The 23,208-nt window shown below is 49.4% G+C and overlaps 1 protein-coding gene and 19 non-coding genes across 20 annotated transcripts; all 20 read right to left on the reverse strand.

Moving 5' to 3' along the window:
- Window positions 1-1,073: 1,073 nt before the first annotated feature.
- On the reverse strand, window positions 1,074-1,144 carry TRNAG-GCC (transfer RNA glycine (anticodon GCC)). The gene has a single exon. It is a non-coding gene; the product is annotated as a tRNA-Gly (tRNA).
- Window positions 1,145-6,133: 4,989 nt separating this feature from the next.
- TRNAG-GCC (transfer RNA glycine (anticodon GCC)) lies at window positions 6,134-6,204 on the reverse strand. Its single transcript has one exon. It is a non-coding gene; the product is annotated as a tRNA-Gly (tRNA).
- A 71-nt stretch (window positions 6,205-6,275) lies between these two features.
- On the reverse strand, window positions 6,276-6,346 carry TRNAG-GCC (transfer RNA glycine (anticodon GCC)). The gene has a single exon. It is a non-coding gene; the product is annotated as a tRNA-Gly (tRNA).
- A 71-nt stretch (window positions 6,347-6,417) lies between these two features.
- On the reverse strand, window positions 6,418-6,488 carry TRNAG-GCC (transfer RNA glycine (anticodon GCC)). Its single transcript has one exon. It is a non-coding gene; the product is annotated as a tRNA-Gly (tRNA).
- A 5,030-nt stretch (window positions 6,489-11,518) lies between these two features.
- TRNAG-GCC (transfer RNA glycine (anticodon GCC)) lies at window positions 11,519-11,589 on the reverse strand. The gene has a single exon. It is a non-coding gene; the product is annotated as a tRNA-Gly (tRNA).
- A 71-nt stretch (window positions 11,590-11,660) lies between these two features.
- TRNAG-GCC (transfer RNA glycine (anticodon GCC)) lies at window positions 11,661-11,731 on the reverse strand. Its single transcript has one exon. It is a non-coding gene; the product is annotated as a tRNA-Gly (tRNA).
- Window positions 11,732-11,802: 71 nt separating this feature from the next.
- On the reverse strand, window positions 11,803-11,873 carry TRNAG-GCC (transfer RNA glycine (anticodon GCC)). The gene has a single exon. It is a non-coding gene; the product is annotated as a tRNA-Gly (tRNA).
- Window positions 11,874-11,944: 71 nt separating this feature from the next.
- On the reverse strand, window positions 11,945-12,015 carry TRNAG-GCC (transfer RNA glycine (anticodon GCC)). The gene has a single exon. It is a non-coding gene; the product is annotated as a tRNA-Gly (tRNA).
- Window positions 12,016-12,086: 71 nt separating this feature from the next.
- TRNAG-GCC (transfer RNA glycine (anticodon GCC)) lies at window positions 12,087-12,157 on the reverse strand. The gene has a single exon. It is a non-coding gene; the product is annotated as a tRNA-Gly (tRNA).
- Window positions 12,158-12,212: 55 nt separating this feature from the next.
- Window positions 12,213-13,829, reverse strand: LOC142579922 (uncharacterized). The gene has a single exon (XM_075690595.1). The coding sequence runs from the start codon at window positions 13,758-13,760 to the stop codon at window positions 12,252-12,254; it is 1,509 nt and encodes a 502-aa protein (XP_075546710.1). The 5' UTR covers window positions 13,761-13,829; the 3' UTR covers window positions 12,213-12,251.
- Window positions 13,830-17,185: 3,356 nt separating this feature from the next.
- On the reverse strand, window positions 17,186-17,256 carry TRNAG-GCC (transfer RNA glycine (anticodon GCC)). The gene has a single exon. It is a non-coding gene; the product is annotated as a tRNA-Gly (tRNA).
- A 71-nt stretch (window positions 17,257-17,327) lies between these two features.
- Window positions 17,328-17,398, reverse strand: TRNAG-GCC (transfer RNA glycine (anticodon GCC)). Its single transcript has one exon. It is a non-coding gene; the product is annotated as a tRNA-Gly (tRNA).
- Window positions 17,399-17,469: 71 nt separating this feature from the next.
- TRNAG-GCC (transfer RNA glycine (anticodon GCC)) lies at window positions 17,470-17,540 on the reverse strand. The gene has a single exon. It is a non-coding gene; the product is annotated as a tRNA-Gly (tRNA).
- A 71-nt stretch (window positions 17,541-17,611) lies between these two features.
- Window positions 17,612-17,682, reverse strand: TRNAG-GCC (transfer RNA glycine (anticodon GCC)). The gene has a single exon. It is a non-coding gene; the product is annotated as a tRNA-Gly (tRNA).
- A 71-nt stretch (window positions 17,683-17,753) lies between these two features.
- On the reverse strand, window positions 17,754-17,824 carry TRNAG-GCC (transfer RNA glycine (anticodon GCC)). The gene has a single exon. It is a non-coding gene; the product is annotated as a tRNA-Gly (tRNA).
- A 71-nt stretch (window positions 17,825-17,895) lies between these two features.
- On the reverse strand, window positions 17,896-17,966 carry TRNAG-GCC (transfer RNA glycine (anticodon GCC)). The gene has a single exon. It is a non-coding gene; the product is annotated as a tRNA-Gly (tRNA).
- Window positions 17,967-18,037: 71 nt separating this feature from the next.
- Window positions 18,038-18,108, reverse strand: TRNAG-GCC (transfer RNA glycine (anticodon GCC)). Its single transcript has one exon. It is a non-coding gene; the product is annotated as a tRNA-Gly (tRNA).
- Window positions 18,109-18,179: 71 nt separating this feature from the next.
- TRNAG-GCC (transfer RNA glycine (anticodon GCC)) lies at window positions 18,180-18,250 on the reverse strand. Its single transcript has one exon. It is a non-coding gene; the product is annotated as a tRNA-Gly (tRNA).
- Window positions 18,251-18,321: 71 nt separating this feature from the next.
- TRNAG-GCC (transfer RNA glycine (anticodon GCC)) lies at window positions 18,322-18,392 on the reverse strand. Its single transcript has one exon. It is a non-coding gene; the product is annotated as a tRNA-Gly (tRNA).
- A 4,695-nt stretch (window positions 18,393-23,087) lies between these two features.
- Window positions 23,088-23,158, reverse strand: TRNAG-GCC (transfer RNA glycine (anticodon GCC)). The gene has a single exon. It is a non-coding gene; the product is annotated as a tRNA-Gly (tRNA).
- Between the last annotated feature and the right edge of the window lie 50 nt (window positions 23,159-23,208).

Raw genomic sequence — 23,208 nt, forward strand, 5'->3', positions numbered from 1 at the left:
GGGCGGGTCCTCACTACTGCTCCGCGTAGACTGGACCTCAGTGGTCGCGACCTGCAGCATCCCACTCGGCTTCACGGTAGTATCAGCCACCTTGCTGACCACGCCCAAAGGCGTCGTCCCACTGGCTGTCGCTGTCGAGACCTTGTCTAGCGTTCCTTTAGCAGCGTCCTCCGCTTCGGCCACGTCCATGACGTGCTCTGCCGCAACGTCACTAGCTACTGGACCTGTTACGGTGGCATAAGATCTTACGCAGTCATCGTCTACGTGGCCGAAACGTCTACATAAGGTACATCGGGGGACTCTGCACTCACGGCGGACGTGTCCCGTGCCGTGGCAGCGCAGGCACTGCATCGCTCGACCGGGCACGACGACCAAGGCCAACTCTCCGCCGACGCGTATCTGATGTGGCAGGTCCTCCACTTTCATGCCGCTTTTCAATTTGAGAATGACGGTCCTGGTGGTTGAGGTCTTCGTTGCCATGCCTTCGACGCGCCACCGCTCCCGGCTCACCTCCTCCACCTTGCCGAAAGCCGCGAATGCCGTTCGGACGTCCTCGTCGGCAACGCCGTACAGCAGCCAATGAAGCCTTAGCTTCAGCTGCTGATCCTGCGGGTCAACGATGACGCATCGTCGTCCCTTAACTTGAAGTTCCTAATGGTCCAGCATTCTGCTTGTGGCAGTCGCATCGTTGAAGGTCACTGCCCAGACGTGGTTGATCTGGTACGCCCCTATGCATACCACATTAGGCAGCAGGCCCGTCGACAGAACGGCGTCCCTGAAATCTTCCACCTTGTACGGTCTCGCACGTACATCACCGTGCAAAAAGACGGTATTAATCACTACTTGACCTTTAGGCAGTTGCGGCAAAATAAAGGCATAATCCTTATCGTCGTTTAGCCTGGTTCCGCGGCCAGAAGTGGCCGCTGTCGCTGCTCCACTGGAGCCCATGATTCCGCTGACCGCTCAGCTCGGCTGCCGGAAGCAGAATGACTGAACCACCGACGCGCTGCGGCTGTTTCGTATACACAGTCTGGATCATTCCACTTCATCCACAGCTCCTTTCAAAAATAAACTGCGTCGGCCGGGAATCGAACCCGGGCCACCCGCGTGGCAGGCGAGTATTCTACCACTGAACCACCGACGCTTTTTTTTTTCTTTATTACCGGTTTGGCACTTCCAAACACAGAACTCTTAAATACAATTTTTACAAGTACAATAAAAGACGCGTGAGCCTTTTCATGGCTGGAGTGTGAAGCTAAAATGGCTTCAGAGATGCCAGCTTATCGAGCACAGGTATCCAATCCGGTGGGTTCCTCTGGATTTTGAGAACATCTCGTATGTACACACAGTTCTCACTGAAGTTTTTCATGGCCGATCTTGCGTTGACATCCGCATTTCTAACCGCCATCCTCGTTTTCCACACACTATGCAAACACAGTAACATGAACATGTCGCATGGCATTTCATCTGGATCTTCACATGGCAAGAATCGGATACCAAAGGGTGTTACTGGCAAATCTTTCTGAAGTGTCCGTTTAAGGATGTCCCACAAGTAAAAAGCATCGTGACAGTCCAAAAAGATGTGTTCTATCGTTTCCTCCTTTCGACATATCAGGCAGTGTAATCCCCATGGGAGAAAGATACCTTTGCTTTGAAGCCACGGTTTTACAGCGAGCGTGCCCGTGTGCAGTTGGAAAAAGAATGATTTAGATGACGCTCTTACTGGCATTTTTCGAACTCGTTTTAATACGTCTCGTTCTGGTCCTAGTTGATAGATGGAGCGGTACAACGGTATTGGTAAAAACACATCAATTAGATCTTTGTACAATCGTTTACGTGCCACTGCGCTCAAATATTCTAAGGAAAACCGTGGCTTCAGTACTTGATATGCAGACACTATTTCGCGCCAAAAACTGCTCAGTGTTCCACGCGTATCTGCATTTGATGAGACAATATAATCCGGGATATGATTACACAACCTCATGTGTATAACAGTACGCAAGAAAACTTCTCTCTGGTCTCTCAGAAAGAAAAACCTTGAAACTATTTGTTTCAAAAATAAATGACACAGACCAAGCCCTCCGTGTCGCACCGAAAGGAACAAGTTTAACCGACTGGTGCGTTCCCAGGTAGAATTCCATATATAGGTGGCAAACACTCTGTGTAATTTTTGGACACAAGTTCTGCTCATACTGAACACTTGAAGTACGTAAAACACTTTTGCAACAAAAAACACATTACAGACTGTAGCGCGGGAAAACATAGAAAAGTTATGCCCTCCCCATTTTTCAGACTGATCCTTGAGCCTTTCTGTCTCTCCTGCCCAGTATTCTGCAGTATTTCCATAATGTTGGAGAGGAACCCCCAAGTATCTAGGAGGAATACTTGTCCATCTCATGTTTGCATACGCCTCCGGCTCTTGCCCCCAATTTCCATGCCAAATGCCCAGAGATTTATCCCAGCTAATGGCACTTCCGGTAGCACTACAGAATGATGTAGCTTCCTTAACAGCTTCTTTAATACTGTCTTTGTCTTTGCAGAATATAGCTATATCATCGGCATATGCCAGTATTTTTACTTCAGTAGCATAAAAGGAGTAACCATGCACCATTTTATTTATGCGAATTTTTAAACATAAGGGTTCCAAATAAAGTGCAAAAAGAAGAGACGAACAGGCACACCCTTGTTTTATACCTGACAGTACTGGAATGTTTTCACTTACGGTGTTGTTAATTATAAGGTTTACTGCACACTCTTCATACACCATCTTGATGCCCTCCTTGATAACGCTACCTACATTACAATGTTCTAGTAATAACTGTAGTATGTCATGATTAACTCTATCAAATGCTTTCTGAAGATCCAGTTGTATCATAGCTATGTTATCTTGAGTCATGTCACAGCATTCTAGGATAGTTCTAGCGGTGTGTATATTTGTGTAGATTGTCCTTCCTTTGATGCCACATGTCTGGTGAGGTAATACGAGGTGTGTGATAACGCTCTGCAATCTCTTGGCTAGCACCTTTGTAAATATTTTATAGTCTACATTCGTAAGACTTATAGGTCGATAGGCCTCAACATCCAACAATTTCCTGGGATCATCCGATTTTGGAATGAGTACTACATGACATTTTCTAAAAGATAAAGGTGCTCTTTTTTGTTCATAGCACTCATTTATCACGCGATGTAACGCTTGTGCCAGTTCTTCCTTGAAGCATTTGTAAATGGCAGCCCCTAGTCCATCAGGCCCAGGTGCTTTGCCAGTGCTTAGTTCATCAATGGCCTGTTTTACTTCATTCAGACTAATTGGCCGTTCAAGCGTTTGTCTTACTTGATCGCCTAGCCTTGGCATGAGCGACAAAAATTCGTTTCGAAAGGCTTCTGTATCTTTTATTTTTGGGCTTAGCAGTTTTCGATAGCATTCAACAAACGCTTTCTCTATCAGTTCCTTGTCGCGCGTCACATCGTTTTTATATCTTATTTCTTTTATCTCTTTTTTTACTGCTTGCCTTTTTTCTTCCCCGAGTGCCCGCTTAGTAGGCGTTTCCCCTAGCCATAGTCTTTCAGCCCGTGCTCTGACGATCGCTCCACGATATTTCTTTTCATCTATCACTTCGAGCTTACTTTTAAGGTCACGTAGTTCCTTGCTAAAGTGTCCAGGGTTAGCACTCTCAACCGCAATCATATAATCTAACGTGCTCCTAAGTTCTTTCTCTTGTTGTTTTTCAATGCTGCGCCGCACGCAAGCTCGTTCAATCGCCGCAATCTTTACTTCATTTTTAAATTGCTCCCAAAGCGCTGTGAAATTGGAAGATTCAACCGAACATATTTCCTCTATCCTTTCCTTTACTTTTTTAACAAAAATTTCATCATCCAACAGTGTATCATTTAATTTCCACAAGTTCCAACTAAACTTTGACGCTTTTGTCTTGGTTCCTAGTGTCGCTATCACCAAGCAGTGATCGCTAAATGTGACGTTCTTTACTTTGTATGTAGTAATGTGTGGTATCGCAGCTGCCGGAACATATATGCGATCTAGTCTAGCATGACTTACACCTTGGTAGTGCGTATACTGTACGTGCTCGTCACCGTCAAAAATACAACCAACGTCGTCCAGTTCAAGCTCGTTTACAAGCGCGTTTAATAGTGTCGCACTTCTATCGCGGTAAGTCAATCTGTTGATTCTGTCTTGCGGCCTGCACACACAATTAAAGTCTCCAAATAAAATTATGTTCCTTTCGTACGTCATGCATGTTCTCAGGTTATCTATGTATTCTACACGTTCGTTAATGTTATTCGGAGCATACACACATATTGCACGCCAAAGGAGGCCACAAATGCCAAAGTCGATGAATAGTAGCCTGCCATCATCACTGGACTCAACAGATTGCGCTACAATATCGGTGCATTTTCGAACAAGTATCATGCAACCCGCTGAAGTGCCTCTAGCATGAGACACACATACATTATACCTATCCCTGAAAGGTTCGACCATTCTGTGCGTTTGCTCTTCGCTTTCTACTTTGGTTTCCTGCACTGCCATTATGTCAATGTCATTTTCCAACAAGAGACGGCTTAACTGGCACTGCCTCCTGCGGGATGCCAAACCCCTCACATTCAACGTAGCTACACAAAGGGGAAATGTCAGATTAACAGCCATTTTTTGGATTAGCAAACAGACGGAACGGTACTCACATCTGGACAGGCAGTGATAGCAAAAACCAGCATAGGTCACATTCTACTTGTCCGCTATGTAACGTCTTATACTGAGGACAGGCTGGCTGAACACACTTCGCGCCCCTAAGTCGGGGTCAATGTTGAAGCCGACCGCCTATCAGGCGGTATCTTCGGCTTCGGTTTGAGGCCCATTCGTCTCGTTATAGCGGTCTTCGGCGACGGCTCGCCGCTGCTCGATGGTTCGGGTGAGGCTTGAGATCCGTCAGTGGCCTCACGAGGCCTCTTTGCAGCTGCTTTAGCGGCTGCTGTCATTTCAACATCCTCAATGCCTTCGGTCTCGTCTTTCGCGGTAGTCACTGATGCGCTTACTAAAATCGCGTCCTTTCTCTCATTGACGTTTTGGTCGTTAGTCGGCTTCCCAACCAGCACGCTCTTTGCCTCGCCAGATTGGCTGTCGCCGGGCCCAGTGGAGTTTTCCTGAAGTGGAGACGCGTCAGAGGGTGTGCTGTCTGCCGCCGGTTCTTCGGTCGTTGCTCGGGATGCTGCATCGGCATCAGCATGGTCCATTATGTGTTCAGCCATCTCGTCGCCTTTAACTGGACTTGTTACCGCTGCATAGGATCGCACGCAGTCTTGTTCTTCGTGGCCGAATCGTCGGCAGAGTGCACAGCGTGGTATGCGACACTCGCGCCTGATATGTCCAGTTCCATTGCACCGGAGGCATAACGGGGGCCTTCCTGGTACATGCACGAGCGCTAAGTTTTCCGCGACGCGCACCTGATGAGGCAAGTCTTCAACTGTAATTCCAGGCTTTGGCAAGAGTGTCACCAAACGGGTGGTGGACCCTTTATCATTACATCCCTGTACCCGCCACTTTTCGCGGGCGATATCTGTAACCCTTCCGTAAGGGGCTAACGCTGCTCGAACCTCGTCGTCGTGAACGAAATGCAACAGCCAATAAAGCTTCAGTCTGATGCCTTGGTTGCAGGGATCATAAACGACACAGGGCTGGTCTTTCACGTTGAATGTTTCTGCCGCAAGCATCTTTTTCTTCGAAGCTTCATCACGGAAGGTCACCGCCCACACATGGTTCATTTGGAAGGCGCCAAGGGCCACCACTTCCGGCAGCAGTGCAAGACGCGCGAGCGCATCTCGAAAGTGCTCGACCCGATACGGCCTGGTTTTAACATCCGCGTGCAAAAATACTGTATACAAAACTGATGTACCTGAAGGCAGATGAGGCAAAACAACTTGATAATCCGGATAAGGCTTATCCGTACACCTGGTGCCACGGCCGAGGGCCGCTGTATCCGCCCCTACGGAGCAAGGCATTCCGCGTCCGTTCACTGCGGTGGCCGGAAATGGAATCCTGAACCACCGACGCGAAGTTGCTGATTGCAATACATTAGTTTGGATCGTTCCCTTTCATCCGACAGCTTCTTTTCAAAAGAGAAACTGCGTCGGCCGGGAATCGAACCCGGGTGACCCGCGTGGCAGGCGAGTATTCTACCACTGAACCACCGACGCGAAGTTGCTGATTGCTATACATTAGTTTGGATTGTTCCGTTTCATCCGACAGCTCTTTTCAAAAAAGAAACTGCGTCGGCCGGGAATCGAACCCGGGCCACCCGCGTGGCAGGCGAGTATTCTACCACTGAACCACCGACGCGAAGTTCCGGACTGCTATACATTAGTTTGGATTGTTCCGTTTCATCCGACAGCTCTTTTCAAAAAAGAAACTGCGTCGGCCGGGAATCGAACCTGGGCCACCCGCGTGGCAGGCGAGTATTCTACCACTGAACCACCGACGCTTTTTTTTTCTTTATTGCCTGCTTAGACATTAACACACAAAAAAAAAACAAATCCATATACACAGTGCACCCACATCACATCAGGTGGGATGGTCGCTAAAATTTCTTGAGGCACACCAGCTCATCAAGGATGCTAACCCAGTCTGGGGTTTCGCTTTGTGCACGATACACTTCTCGTAATAGTGACATACTTTCAATGAAGTTCTCTCGCGCAGAGCACACATTCACATCAGCATGACGTACAGCCATTCTTGTTTTCCACAAACTGTGGAGACCCAGCAACATGAACATGTCGAACGGTGGCCCGTCATCGCTTTCAACTGGAAGGAACCGAATTCCATAGGGGTTTATGGGGAGTTCTTTTTTAAGAGTGCGCTGCAAGATGTCCCAGTGAAAGACAGCGTCCCAACACTCAATGAAGGCGTGTTCAATTGTTTCAGGCTTTTTACACAGCCGGCAATCGGTAGTCCAGGGTACGAATATTCCTTTCTGTTCTAGCCATACTTTAACGGGGAGGGTGTTCGTGTGTAGGTGGAAAAAGAAAGTTTTCGCAGCAGGTCTTACAGGCATCCTTTTGACTCGTTTCAGCACATCTTTTCCTGGGCCTCCACAATAAACACTCCTATACAGTGGGATAGGTAACATACTGTCAACTAAATCTGCGTACAGTTTCTTTCTTCTCACTGAGCACAAGTACTCCAGCGAAAAACGTGCGCAGAGTATTCTAAAAGATGCAACGACTTCACGATAGTACCCAGTCGCTCTAGTGATGGCACTAGATGTGGACACAACAAATTCAGGCAGTTCTGTTGCCATTTTCGCCTGAATGACCGTACGGAGGAAAACATTTCTTTCATCTCGCAGGAAGATGAACCGCGATACGATCTGTCTAATGAACAAGTGTGAGAGCCCAAGGCCCCCATTTCGAACTGTGCGAAAAAGATTTGTTCGACTGGATCGCTCCCAAGTGGAGTTCCAGATGAAGGTAGCAAACACTCGATGCATTTTTTGAACGTTTACACGGGACATGAACATTACTTGCAGTATGTACCAAACTTTGGCAATTAAAAATATATTGCAAGCTGAAGCACGTGCAAACACTGACAATCCCCGGCCCTGCCATCCTTTTATCTTTTCTTTCATTGATTCTATTTGGCCGGTCCACAACTGTGTCGAGTCCCGATAGTGCTCAAGGGGCACTCCTAGATACAGTGGAGGCACTGTAGTCCACTGCATACCGGCGAATTTTGTGGGTGTCGCGTCCCAGCTTCCATGCCATATCCCAACACTTTTTTCGAAGTTTATCTGGGCACCAGTGTACCTACAAAAGGATCTTGCAAGGCGGACAGCCTCGACCACGCTTTCCCTGTCTTCACAAAAGACGGCGACGTCATCTGCATAAGCTAGCATTTTAACTTCTGCGGCGTGCAGCCTAAAACCACGAATGTTTTCATTCCGTATGACTGCCATACAAAAGGGTTCGAGGTACAGGGCAAAAAGCAAGGGAGACAAGGGACAGCCTTGCCGTACAGACGAGCGGAGTGGCACCCGCGAACTAAGACACTTATTAACTATAAGCTGCATGTAACAGTCTTCATAAGCCATTTTAACGCCATCTACAATGACGCTCCCAACATTACAGTACTGCGGTATAGCGAAAAGCACCTCATGTGACACCCGGTCGAACGCCTTCGCAAGGTCTAGCTGCAACATGGCCACCCGACCCCCAATGGCATCGCAACATTCAAGCACATTCCTTGCAATGTGGGTGTTCGTGAAAATGGTGCGGCCTTTAATGCCACACGTCTGGTGTGGCCCTACAAGCTGCTGAATCACGCTTTGAAATCGTCGAGCCAGTACTTTCATAAATATTTTGTAATCTGTGTTGGTCAGACTTATCGGTCTGTATGAACTTACTGAAAGGAGCTTTTCCCGTTCATCGGTTTTCGGAATTAATACTATGTGCGAAGTCTGGAATGAGGGTGGTACTTTTTTAAATTCATACGCCTCTGAGAGTAGTCGGTGCAATATACACGCAAACTCCTGACTGAATGCCTTGTAAAAAGCGGCGCCTAGGCCGTCCGGCCCTGGCGATTTGCCTGATGGCAGTTCTTCTATCGCCCTTTCAATCTCGGACACAGCTATTGGTCTCTCAAGACTTTCTCTAACGTCGTCATCCAACCTTGGCATCTCGCTCATGAATTCACTCTCGAAGGCCAGTCCAGAAGGAGTCACATTGCCGAACAATTCGCGATAGTGTTCCACAAAAGCTTTCTCAATCGACGAAGCGTCTGACGTCACCTCGTTTTGAAGACGTATCTGTTGGATCTCATTTCTTGACGCGTGACGCTTTTCATCGCTCATTGCCCGTTTGTTTGGTATCTCACCCATCCATAGGCGTTCGCTTCTAGCGCGTATAACTGCTGCTTTGTATCGCTCGGCGTCGATAACTTCAAGCTCGTGTCTTACTTTCTTTACGTTTTCAGCTAATAGATCGTGACCCGCATTTTGTGCGCTTGACAGATATTCTAGCTGTCTTTGCAGCTCTCTTTGTTTCTGTAATTTATCGTGCTGAAGGCTGCTTCCTCTTTCTATTGCAATGAACTTAACTTGAATCTTAAATTCCTCCCATGTGGCAGTAAAATATTCACCCTCATTTGTCATCAACTCTGTTATCTTTTCCTTAACTCTGCGCACAAATGGTTCATCATCAAGCAGCTTTTCGTTGAATTTCCACATGTTCCAGTTGAATCGTGTTCTTTTAACTTTTTCCCCAATCGAGAAGCTTACCAGGCTATGGTCCGTGAACGATTGCGGTGCGACGTTATAACTATTACAAAGGGTGATCAAGTCGTCAGAAACATACACTCTGTCCAGCCTTGCTCGGCTATTTCGCTGAATGTGCGTGTACTGCGGAATCATACCATCAGTGAGGACTAGGCCCACATCTTCTAAGTTGTGGTCTTCAATTAGTCTGCTCAAAAGGAGAGCACTTTTATCGCGAACCCTTTCCCTTTTTAGTCGGTCTTCCGGAGAACACACACAGTTAAAATCACCAAGTAATATGACAAAGCGATCACATTTTAGATATTGCTCGATACATTCAAAAAACAAAAATCGATCATTCACATTGTTTGGCGCATAAACGCATACGAGCCGCCACAAATCGTGGGAAAAAGAAAAATCTACAATAAGCAAGCGGCCAGTTTCAGAAACAGTTACACTTTCTTCAATAATACCAGCACTCTTCCGTATTAACAACGCACATCCGCCTGATGTGCCATTCGCATGGCACACGCACACATTGTAATGCGCCGTGGAAGGCGTCACCATGCGATCGGTCTGCTCTTGGGTTTCGACCTTAGTTTCTTGTAAGGCAACTACATCGAGTTCCTTCTCCATACACAAGCGGCTAAGTTGATACTGCCTCCTTCGCGCTCCAAGGCCACGGACATTTAACGTGGCAACTCTCAGTGCTCTCTCTAGTTTCACCGCCATTTATCTGCAAAAGCAAGCCGATCGCACGGTGTCGCTGAAGAACAAGCGATCCAGACACACTGTAGAAAAATTTGCATGCATAACTTTTGCACTGAAAACCGCTCGATCCACACGCGTACCTTTAGAGCGTACACGAAGCCCGATTCCAAAAAGGACGCCATCTCTTCACGACGTTAGTCCGGGCGCCCCAGTAGGCGCCGAGTCCTACTTAGGCGGTTTTGCCGCCGGCCGTCTGTCCGGCGGGATGTTTGGCTTCGGGCGCACGGGCACACGACGACCCGCCTGCGCTTTTGGCGGCGGCTCGTCTTTGGCCCCGTTGTCAAGGTTGCCGTCCAGGCTGCCGTCCAGGTTGCCGGTCGAGTCCCTCGCTCTTTTCATAGCCACATTGCTTGCACTCGATTCTTCGACGTCCATCAAGGGAGTTGCCGGTCCGTGCTCCGTGGCGGCCTCCTCGGCAGTGGCGGATTTTGCGGCCGATTCTTCTTTGGCTCCTTCGTCGCATGGCCTTTGCACTGCATCTTTCGGGCTCGTAGGCAGCACATTTACCACCTTCGTGGCTTTAGCAGCCGGCACATAAGGTGTTGCAACTATGTCCGCCGGTGGTACTAGCACGCGGGAAGCCTCATCAACGTCAGCCTCATCCATTAACAGGTCAGCCACGTCCTCTCGAAGCGCAGGTCCTGCGACGGATGCGTAAGTCTTAACACATTCCGTATCCTGGTGGCCGTAGCGACGGCATACTGCACATTTCGGGACGCGGCAGTCACGTCGGACATGTCCGGTGTTTCGGCACTTCAGGCAAAGGGGTGCTCTGCCCGGTACCACAACTAGGGTCTGCTCACCAGCTACACGAAGTTGATGGGGCAGGTCTTCTACGGTCATACCCGTCTTCAGAACCAGGGACACCGCCCGTGTCGACGATGCTTTATCTTGAACTCCTTGAACACGCCACTTTTCATGGAAAACGTCCGTGACCTTTCCGAACGGTAACAGGGCTGTCCGTATATCCTCGTCCGACACGTTATGAAGCATCCAATGCAACTTCAGCCGCACGGCCTGATTGGCAGGATCAACGACAATGCACCGATGTTCATTCACCTTGAGGTTCTTGGCGCTTGAAAGCTTTTTCACGCCTTCGTCGCTCTTGAAAGTAACCGCCCAAACGTGGCTCATCTGATACGCCCCTAGGGCGATGACATCGGCAAGTAGGCCTAAGCTAGCCAACGCATCTCGGAAATGTTCCACACGATACGGCCTGGCACGCACATCCGCATGCAGAAAAACTGTATTTAAAACTATCCGACCTGTCGGCAATTGAGGCAGCAAAACTTGGTATTCCGGGTCTTCTGAGGCAAAACTCCTGGTACCGCGGCCCTGCTGGGCCGCTGAAGCCGCTCCTACGGAGCTCATGATCGGCACGTCCGCTCGCTAGCGCGGCAGAAAGCCCTGAACCACCGACGCGAAGTTGCTGACTGCTATACATTAGTTTGGAGCGTTCCGTTTCTTCCGACAGCTCTTTTCAAAAAAGAAACTGCGTCGGCCGGGAATCGAACCCGGGCCACCCGCGTGGCAGGCGAGTATTCTACCACTGAACCACCGACGCGAAGTTGCTGACTGCTATACATTAAATTGGATCGTTCCGTTTCATCCGACAGCTCTTTTCAAAAAAGAAACTGCGTCGGCCGGGAATCGAACCCGGGCCACCCGCGTGGCAGGCCAGTATTCAACCACTGAACCACCGACGCGAAGTTGCTGACTGCTATACATTAGTTCGGATCGTTCCGTTTCATCCGACAGCTCTTTTCAAAAGAGAAACTGCGTCGGCCGGGAATCGAACCCGGGCCACCCGCGTGGCAGGCGAGTATTCTACCACTGAACCACCGACGCGAAGTTGCTGATTGCTATACTTTAGTTTGGATTGTTCCGTTTCATCCGACAGCTCTTTTCAAAAAAGAAACTGCGTCGGCCGGGAATCGAACCCGGGCCACCCGCGTGGCAGGCGAGTATTCTACCATTGAACCACCGACGCGAAGTTGCTGACTGCTATACATTAGTTTGGAGCGTTCCGTTTCTTCCGACAGCTCTTTTCAAAAAAGAAACTGCGTCGGCCGGGAATCGAACCCGGGCCACCCGCGTGGCAGGCGAGTATTCTACCACTGAACCACCGACGCTTTTTTTTTCTTTATTGCCTGCTTAGACATTAACAGACAAAAAAAACAAATCCATATACACAGTGCACCCACATCACATCAGGTGGGATGGTCGCTAAAATTTCTTGAGGCACACCAGCTCATCAAGGATGCTAACCCAGTCTGGGGTTTCGCTTTGTGCACGATACACTTCTCGTAATAGTGACATACTTTCAATGAAGTTCTCTCGCGCAGAGCACACATTCACATCAGCATGACGTACAGCCATTCTTGTTTTCCACAAACTGTGGAGACCCAGCAACATGAACATGTCGAACGGTGGCCCGTCATCGCTTTCAACTGGAAGGAACCGAATTCCATAGGGGTTTATGGGGAGTTCTTTTTTAAGAGTGCGCTGCAAGATGTCCCAGTGAAAGACAGCGTCCCAACACTCAATGAAGGCGTGTTCAATTGTTTCAGGCTTTTTACACAGCCGGCAATCGGTAGTCCAGGGTACGAATATTCCTTTCTGTTCTAGCCATACTTTAACGGGGAGGGTGTTCGTGTGTAGGTGGAAAAAGAAAGTTTTCGCAGCAGGTCTTACAGGCATCCTTTTGACTCGTTTCAGCACATCTTTTCCTGGGTCTCCACAATAAACACTCCTATACAGTGGGATAGGTAACATACTGTCAACTAAATCTGCGTACAGTTTCTTTCTTCTCACTGAGCACAAGTACTCCAGCGAAAAACGTGCGCAGAGTATTCTAAAAGATGCAACGACTTCACGATAGTACCCAGTCGCTCTAGTGATAGCACTAGATGTGGACACAACAAATTCAGGCAGTTCTGTTGCCATTTTCGCCTGAATGACCGTACGGAGTAAAACATTTCTTTCATCTCGCAGGAAGATGAACCGCGATACGATCTGTCTAATGAACAAGTGTGAGAGCCCAAGGCCCCCATTTCGAACTGTGCGAAAAAGATTTGTTCGACTGGATCGCTCCCAAGTGGAGTTCCAGATGAAGGTAGCAAACACTCGATGCATTTTTTGAACGTTTACACGGGACATGAACATTACTTGCAGTATGTACCAAACTTTGGCAATTAAAAATATATTGCAAGCTGAAGCACGTGCAAACACTGACAATCCCCGGCCCTGCCATCCTTTTATCTTTTCTTTCATTGATTCTATTTGGCCGGTCCACAACTGTGTCGAGTCCCGATAGTGCTCAAGGGGCACTCCTAGATACAGTGGAGGCACTGTAGTCCACTGCATACCGGCGAATTTTGTGGGTGTCGCGTCCCAGCTTCCATGCCATATCCCAACACTTTTTTCGAAGTTTATCTGGGCACCAGTGTACCTACAAAAGGATCTTGCAAGGCGGACAGCCTCGACCACGCTTTCCCTGTCTTCACAAAAGACGGCGACGTCATCTGCATAAGCTAGCATTTTAACTTCTGCGGCGTGCAGCCTAAAACCACGAATGTTTTCATTCCGTATGACTGCCATACAAAAGGGTTCGAGGTACAGGGCAAAAAGCAAGGGAGACAAGGGACAGCCTTGCCGTACAGACGAGCGGAGTGGCACCCGCGAACTAAGACACTTATTAACTATAAGCTGCATGTAACAGTCTTCATAAGCCATTTTAACGCCATCTACAATGACGCTCCCAACATTACAGTACTGCGGTATAGCGAAAAGCACCTCATGTGACACCCGGTCGAACGCCTTCGCAAGGTCTAGCTGCAACATGGCCACCCGACCCCCAATGGCATCGCAACATTCAAGCACATTCCTTGCAATGTGGGTGTTCGTGAAAATGGTGCGGCCTTTAATGCCACACGTCTGGTGTGGCCCTACAAGCTGCTGAATCACGCTTTGAAATCGTCGAGCCAGTACTTTCATAAATATTTTGTAATCTGTGTTGGTCAGACTTATCGGTCTGTATGAACTTACTGAAAGGAGCTTTTCCCGTTCATCGGTTTTCGGAATTAATACTATGTGCGAAGTCTGGAATGAGGGTGGTACTTTTTTAAATTCATACGCCTCTGAGAGTAGTCGGTGCAATATACACGCAAACTCCTGACTGAATGCCTTGTAAAAAGCGGCGCCTAGGCCGTCCGGCCCTGGCGATTTGCCTGATGGCAGTTCTTCTATCGCCCTTTCAATCTCGGACACAGCTATTGGTCTCTCAAGACTTTCTCTAACGTCGTCATCCAACCTTGGCATCTCGCTCATGAATTCACTCTCGAAGGCCAGTCCAGAAGGAGTCACATTGCCGAACAATTCGCGATAGTGTTCCACAAAAGCTTTCTCAATCGACGAAGCGTCTGACGTCACCTCGTTTTGAAGACGTATCTGTTGGATCTCATTTCTTGACGCGTGACGCTTTTCATCGCTCATTGCCCGTTTGTTTGGTATCTCACCCATCCATAGGCGTTCGCTTCTAGCGCGTATAACTGCTGCTTTGTATCGCTCGGCGTCGATAACTTCAAGCTCGTGTCTTACTTTCTTTACGTTTTCAGCTAATAGATCGTGACCCGCATTTTGTGCGCTTGACAGATATTCTAGCTGTCTTTGCAGCTCTCTTTGTTTCTGTAATTTATCGTGCTGAAGGCTGCTTCCTCTTTCTATTGCAATGAACTTAACTTGAATCTTAAATTCCTCCCATGTGGCAGTAAAATATTCACCCTCATTTGTCATCAACTCTGTTATCTTTTCCTTAACTCTGCGCACAAATGGTTCATCATCAAGCAGCTTTTCGTTGAATTTCCACATGTTCCAGTTGAATCGTGTTCTTTTAACTTTTTCCCCAATCGAGAAGCTTACCAGGCTATGGTCCGTGAACGATTGCGGTGCGACGTTATAACTATTACAAAGGGTGATCAAGTCGTCAGAAACATACACTCTGTCCAGCCTTGCTCGGCTATTTCGCTGAATGTGCGTGTACTGCGGAATCATACCATCAGTGAGGACTAGGCCCACATCTTCTAAGTTGTGGTCTTCAATTAGTCTGCTCAAAAGGAGAGCACTTTTATCGCGAACCCTTTCCCTTTTTAGTCGGTCTTCCGGAGAACACACACAGTTAAAATCACCAAGTAATATGACAAAGCGATCACATTTTAGATATTGCTCGATACATTCAAAAAACAAAAATCGATCATTCACATTGTTTGGCGCATAAACGCATACGAGCCGCCACAAATCGTGGGAAAAAGAAAAATCTACAATAAGCAAGCGGCCAGTTTCAGAAACAGTTACACTTTCTTCAATAATACCAGCACTCTTCCGTATTAACAACGCACATCCGCCTGATGTGCCATTCGCATGGCACACGCACACATTGTAATGCGCCGTGAAAGGCGTCACCATGCGATCGGTCTGCTCTTGGGTTTCGACCTTAGTTTCTTGTAAGGCAACTACATCGAGTTCCTTCTCCATACACAAGCGGCTAAGTTGATACTGCCTCCTTCGCGCTCCAAGGCCACGGACATTTAACGTGGCAACTCTCAGTGCTCTCTCTAGTTTCACCGCCATTTATCTGCAAAAGCAAGCCGATCGCACGGTGTCGCTGAAGAACAAGCGATCCAGACACACTGTAGAAAAATTTGCATGCATAACTTTTGCACTGAAAACCGCTCGATCCACACGCGTACCTTTAGAGCGTACGCGAAGCCCGATTCCAAAAAGGACGCCATCTCTTCACGACGTTAGTCCGGGCGCCCCAGTAGGCGCCGAGTCCTACTTAGGCGGTTTTGCCGCCGGCCGTCTGTCCGGCGGGATGTTTGGCTTCGGGCGCACGGGCACACGACGACCCGCCTGCGCTTTTGGCGGCGGCTCGTCTTTGGCCCCGTTGTCAAGGTTGCCGTCCAGGCTGCCGTCCAGGTTGCCGGTCGAGTCCCTCGCTCTTTTCATAGCCACATTGCTTGCACTCGATTCTTCGACGTCCATCAAGGGAGTTGCCGGTCCGTGCTCCGTGGCGGCCTCCTCGGCAGTGGCGGATTTTGCGGCCGATTCTTCTTTGGCTCCTTCGTCGCATGGCCTTTGCACTGCATCTTTCGGGCTCGTAGGCAGCACATTTACCACCTTCGTGGCTTTAGCAGCCGGCACATAAGGTGTTGCAACTATGTCCGCCGGTGGTACTAGCACGCGGGAAGCCTCATCAACGTCAGCCTCATCCATTAACAGGTCAGCCACGTCCTCTCGAAGCGCAGGTCCTGCGACGGATGCGTAAGTCTTAACACATTCCGTATCCTGGTGGCCGTAGCGACGGCATACTGCACATTTCGGGACGCGGCAGTCACGTCGGACATGTCCGGTGTTTCGGCACTTCAGGCAAAGGGGTGCTCTGCCCGGTACCACAACTAGGGTCTGCTCACCAGCTACACGAAGTTGATGGGGCAGGTCTTCTACGGTCATACCCGTCTTCAGAACCAGGGACACCGCCCGTGTCGACGATGCTTTATCTTGAACTCCTTGAACACGCCACTTTTCATGGAAAACGTCCGTGACCTTTCCGAACGGTAACAGGGCTGTCCGTATATCCTCGTCCGACACGTTATGAAGCATCCAATGCAACTTCAGCCGCACGGCCTGATTGGCAGGATCAACGACAATGCACCGATGTTCATTCACCTTGAGGTTCTTGGCGCTTGAAAGCTTTTTCACGCCTTCGTCGCTCTTGAAAGTAACCGCCCAAACGTGGCTCATCTGATACGCCCCTAGGGCGATGACATCGGCAAGTAGGCCTAAGCTAGCCAACGCATCTCGGAAATGTTCCACACGATACGGCCTGGCACGCACATCCGCATGCAGAAAAACTGTATTTAAAACTATCCGACCTGTCGGCAATTGAGGCAGCAAAACTTGGTATTCCGGGTCTTCTGAGGCAAAACTCCTGGTACCGCGGCCCTGCTGGGCCGCTGAAGCCGCTCCTACGGAGCTCATGATCGGCACGTCCGCTCGCTAGCGCGGCAGAAAGCCCTGAACCACCGACGCGAAGTTGCTGACTGCTATACATTAGTTTGGAGCGTTCCGTTTCTTCCGACAGCTCTTTTCAAAAAAGAAACTGCGTCGGCCGGGAATCGAACCCGGGCCACCCGCGTGGCAGGCGAGTATTCTACCACTGAACCACCGACGCGAAGTTGCTGACTGCTATACATTAGTTTGGATCGTTCCGTTTCATCCGACAGCTCTTTTCAAAAAAGAAACTGCGTCGGCCGGGAATCGAACCCGGGCCACCCGCGTGGCAGGCGAGTATTCTACCACTGAACCACCGACGCGAAGTTGCTGACTGCTATACATTAGTTCGGATCGTTCCGTTTCATCCGACAGCTCTTTTCAAAAGAGAAACTGCGTCGGCCGGGAATCGAACCCGGGCCACCCGCGTGGCAGGCGAGTATTCTACCACTGAACCACCGACGCGAAGTTGCTGACTGCTATACATTAGTTTGGATCGTTCCGTTTCATCCGACAGCTCTTTTCAAAAAAGAAACTGCGTCGGCCGGGAATCGAACCCGGGCCACCCGCGTGGCAGGCGAGTATTCTACCACTGAACCACCGACGCGAAGTTGCTGATTGCTATACTTTAGTTTGGATCGTTCCGTTTCATCCGACAGCTCTTTTCAAAAAAGAAACTGCGTCGGCCGGGAATCGAACCCGGGCCACCCGCGTGGCAGGCGAGTATTCTACCACTGAACCACCGACGCGAAGTTGCTGACTGCTATACATTAGTTCGGATCGTTCCGTTACAACCGGCAGCTCTTTTCAAAGAAGAAACTGCGTCAGCCGGGAATCGAACCCGGGCCACCCGCGTGGCAGGCGAGCATTCTACCACTGAACCACCGACGCGAAGTTGCTGACTGCTATACATTAGTTTGGATCGTTCCGTTTCATCCGACAGCTCTTTTCAAAGAAGAAACTGCGTCAGCCGGGAATCGAACCCGGGCCACCCGCGTGGCAGGCGAGCATTCTACCACTGAACCACCGACGCGAAGTTGCTGACCGCTATACATTAGTTTGGATCGTTCCGTTTCATCCGACAGCTCTTTTCAAAGAAGAAACTGCGTCAGCCGGGAATCGAACCCGGGCCACCCGCGTGGCAGGCGAGCATTCTACGACTGAACCACCGACGCGAAGTTGCTGACTGCTATACATTAGTTTCGATCGTTCCGTTTCATCCGACAGCTCTTTTCAAAAAAGAAACTGCGTCGGCCGGGAATCGAACCCGGGCCACCGGCGTGGCAGGCGAGTATTCTACCACTGAACCACCGACGCTTTTTTTTTCTTTATTGCCAGTCCTCGACATAACACAACACAAATTCCTAAATGATACAAACAAAGACCAAAGAAGCAAAAAGGGATGAATACACAAACGGAACAAGGAACAGTAATATTTACATTCGCTGCCGTCCGCTACGGTGGCACGACGTTGTCGGATTAAAATTCCTTTAGTGCTGTAAGGGGTTCAACCCTCGACAGCCACTCAGGAACAGGCTGTTGCATCTTGATCACTTCCACATACCGTTGCATGGATTCACAAAAGTACAGACGCGCCGGTCGGGCATCCGGGTCACAATGGTAACCCGCCATTCTTGCGCGCCATAAACTGTGGAGGCCCGTAAGCATGATCAGGTCGTACGGGAAACCTTCGTCGTCATATACTGGCAGAAACCTGATTCCGTGGGGATCTATAGGTAGCTCCTTTTTTAGAGTCCTTTGTAGCACGTCCCAGAAAAAGACCCCTTCCGAACAGTGGATGAAGACGTGATTTATGCTTTCTGTTTTTTTACATATAAGGCAGTGGGTTCCCCATGGCATGTAGAACCCACGTTGTTCAAGGAAGAATTTAACAGGTACAGTACCAGTGTGTAATTTAAAAAAGAACGATTTAGTGGCTGGTTGAACTGGCATCTTCTTCACCCTTTTCAATACATCTAGGCCTGGGCCTCCACTGTACGGGGCTCTGTACATAGGTACCAGCAAAACACTGTCACATAAATCACGATATATCTTTTTCCGTTTTACACTCCACAAATATGCACTTGAAAAACGAACACGCAAAATGGAAACACTCTGAACTATTTCCCGAAAGAAACCACGGACTGGTTCTGGCATTATTTCCGTACCTACAACGAATTCGGGAAGTGATCTTGACAGCCTCATTTGGATCACCGTGCGCAGAAATGGGTCGTTTGTATCTCGAAAGAAGGAGAATCTATTCACCAGTTGACGCAAGAAGAGGTGCGCCAACCCCAGACCACCATCCTTCACGCGCCGGAAGAGATTATCTCGGCTACATCGCTCCCAGCTTGATGCCCACACGAATACAGCGAACACGCGGTGCAGTTTCTGCACATTAATACGAGAGCACTGTAGTACCTGCATTACGTACCAGATCTTTGTCACGAGAAACATGTTGCACGCTGTAGCTCTCGCGAATATTGACAAGTAACAGGCGTTCCATCGGTCGGCTTTTTCTTTTAGTTGTTTTGTCCGCTCCTTCCAGTACTCGCTACTGTCCTTGTAGGCATCAAGGGGTGCTCCAAGGTACTTAACTGGCGTCGTGACCCAGTTTACGTTCGAAAAGTGGTCTGGTGTAGACGCCCATCTTCCATGCCAAAACCCCAAACATTTCTGCCAGTTAACGTAGCTGTTAGTGACGTTACCAAACTTTTTGACGATATTCACAGTATTCAATACACTTTGTTTGTCCTTACAGCACACAGCCACATCGTCAGCGTATGCCAGTAGCTTCACTTCTGCTGATTGAAGACTAAACCCCTTAATACATTCATTTTCAATGATGGCCAGACATAGCGTTTCTATGTAGACACAAAACAGGAGTGGACTGAGTGGACAACCCTGGCGAACGGAGCGCTTCACGTTAATGGGGGCCCCCAACATCTGATTAACTATAAGTCTGGTATAGCAGCTCCGGTACGCCATGGTCACCCCTTCAGTGATTATGTGGCCAAAATTAACGTGTTCAAGGATGGTAAGCAATATGTCGTGAGAAACACAATCAAACGCCTTCTCCAAGTCTAGCTGGAGGATGGCTACTGCATCGCACATGGCGTCACAACACTCCAGCACACACTTCATTTTATGGATGTTAGTGAAAATGGTTCTTCCACGAATACCACACGTCTGGTGTGGGCCGACTACTTCCTGAATAACTGACTGGACCCGTCGTGCCAACACCTTCATCAATATTTTGTAGTCGCAGTTAGTAAGCGCTATGGGTCTGTAGGAGGAAAGTTGCTTGAGCTTTTCGGTCTCTTCTGTTTTCGGTATTAGTACTGTATGGGACTGGCCAAAGGATGGTGGAAGTATTTTCAGTTCATATGCTTCCTTGAAAACTGCTGTTAAGATAGGAGCTAGGTGGCTTTTGAACGATTTGTACCATGCGGCACAAAGACCGTCTGGACCTGGCGACTTCCCAGGATTCAGGTCTTCGATGGCTTTCATCACTTCATGTTCTGTTAATGGTCGTTCTAAGGTTTCTTTAACCTCACTCGACAGCTGTGGGATTCGTTGCAAAAATAATTTCTTGAAATCGTGCATGTTGACAGGCCTGAATGTAAAAAGTCCTTTGTAATGCTCAAAGAAAGCACGCCCTATATTATTGTTATCCGTTAATACCACCCCTTCATATTCGATAGCCTCAATCTGCTTACGTCTTGAGTGCTTTTTTTCTAACCCCAGTGCTCTTTTCGTTGGCGTTTCCCCGCATGATAGCCTTTCTGCTCTGGCGCGCACTAGCGCACCTCGGTAGCGATCTTCGTCGAATACCTCGAGCTTCTTCTTAACGGCGCGCATATCTTGTTGATAGGCGCCAGGTTGCATGCATTCAAGCTTCGCAAATTTTTCTAGCAATGTTGTTAAATCCTTTTCTCTGGCCTTTTGTTCATATCGCAGTACGCTACTTCTTTCGATTGCCTTCAATTTAATGCTTTGCTTCAGCAACTCCCATTCCTCACCAAATTTCGTAGAACTGTCTGTTCCAAAAGAATTCAGAGTAGCCACTACATTTTCGTTAAAAGTTTCATCCCGTAACAGCTCTGCATTCAATTTCCACAGTTCCCAGACGAACTGGTTTCGTTCTTTCTTCCTGCCCACCGTGCATTTTGCCAGGCAGTGGTCAGAATATGATATGGCCGTAACTGTGTAGCACTGGCATTTTTCAACTAAATCATATGAAAGATAGATACGGTCTAAGCGTGCGTGACTTGTGCCCTGAAAGTGAGTGTAGCTTACGTCTCCGTGACCGCGAAAACATTCTGCGATATCTTCTAATTCGAATTCGTGTGTGATCTGCGCCAGGATATCACTACTTTTGTCACAAACCACGCGACGCGTAGACCTATCCTCAGCTTTCAATACGCAGTTGAAGTCGCCTACACAGGCTATCATTTTTTGCACATGTAAATGATGCTTTAAACTCAAAAAGAAATTTGCCCTCTCTTGCACAGTATTAGGCGCATAAATGCAAAACACGCGCCATTGGACATTACAATAGCTGAAGTCACAAAAGACAAGTCGACCAGAAGTACAGGAGAAGTAACCATCCATAAAAAGACCAGGGAGCTTCCTCACGAACAGCACACACCCTGCCGAAGTCCCTAAGGCGTGGCTCACTACCGTATAGTAGTTATACGTGAACCTTTGCACCATGCTCCCGGTCTCCTCCTCGCCGTCTACCTTGGTTTCTTGCACGGCTAAAACGTCGAGGTCGTGGTCCACTAGTAGTCTGTAAACCTGACTCTGTTTCCTTTTGGCGGCCAGACCTCGAACGTTTAGCGTGCCGAGGCTAAGCGACGGGTTGGTAGCCATTATTGGTGAAAACCGGAGGGGAGAAGGCCCGGAGCATGGTGCTCACCTTAACGTCTAGCTGACCGCTAGACGCCTCCGTGGCCATCCGGCGGCCGTCGCCCGGGTTCCTCTTTGGTCGGCTTCGGGGTAAGCCTACGGTCAGTCTCCAAGTTCGGCTTAGGCTTGAGGGTGGAGCGCCTTCCAGGTAGCGTCTTAGCGGGTGGTGCCTCGGAGTCACCGCCAGCCTTTCCGTCGACTTTCTCCTCGTGCTGCAGGGATCTCTTGACCGGTGCCGAGACGGATTCGACGCGGGCGCTAGCAGGGGTCGCGTTGTCGTCCGCCTCTGCCTGCGTTGCATCCGTAGCTGGCTGGTGGCTCTCATTTTCATGCGGGGCCGTCTTCACGCTCTCGACTGTAGCTGCTGGTTCTTTGGGGGGAGGGATATTCCTTCCTCCTTCGGCTTGCTTGGTCGTCACGCCGGTTTCTGCCGCCACTTTGCCGTTTCCAGCTCCCGTGGCCGCTTCCTCCGCCTCGGTCACGTCCATTACATGGTCTAACGTCGACGGCTCGCTCTCCGCCGAACCCGCGGCTACTGCGTATGAACGCACACAGTCCGCGTCGTTGTGTCCAAAAAGCCTGCACCGCGAGCAACGGGGAACCTTGCATTCACGACGAACGTGGCCAGAGCCTCGGCAGCGCAGGCACTGCATGGGACGTCCTGGGGCTACCACCAGCGCAAGCTCGCCGGCGACGCGGATCTGGTGGGGCAGGTCGTCGACTTTCATTCCTGCCTTCAGCTGCAGCAGCACTGCTCGGGTCGTCGAGCCCTTGTCGGAAACGCCATCCACTCGCCAGCGCTCCCGGGTCACTTCCGTCACCTTGCCGAAGGAGGCCAGCGCGGTCTTGACGTCTTCGTCGTCCACCCCATGCAGAAGCCAGTGGATACGAAGCTTCACCTGTTGTTCCTTGGGGTCGATGACCAGGCAGCGACGCCCCTTCACCTGCAGCTCCTTCAGGGCCGCCAGCTTTTCGGCAGCCTCGGCTGTCTTCATCGTCACCGCCCATACATGCACTGAACCACCGACGCGAAGTTGCTGACTGCTATACATTAGTTTGGATCGTTCCGTTTCATCCGACAGCTCTTTTCAATAGAGAAACTGCGTCGGCCGGGAATCGAACCCGGGCCACCCGCGTGGCAGGCGAGTATTCTACCACTGAACCACCGACGCGAAGTTGCTGACTGCTATACATTAGTTTGGATCGTTCCGTTTCATCCGAC

The sequence above is a fragment of the Dermacentor variabilis genome, chromosome 4 (assembly GCF_050947875.1).
Source record: "Dermacentor variabilis isolate Ectoservices chromosome 4, ASM5094787v1, whole genome shotgun sequence".
In the NCBI taxonomy this organism is placed as follows: domain Eukaryota; kingdom Metazoa; phylum Arthropoda; class Arachnida; order Ixodida; family Ixodidae; genus Dermacentor; species Dermacentor variabilis.

What these genes read in the sequence shown, in the direction of transcription:
- LOC142579922 (XM_075690595.1), bottom strand. Translation starts at nt 13,760, where the DNA reads ATGGCTTATGAAGACTGTTACATGCAGCTTATAGTTAATAAGTGTCTT.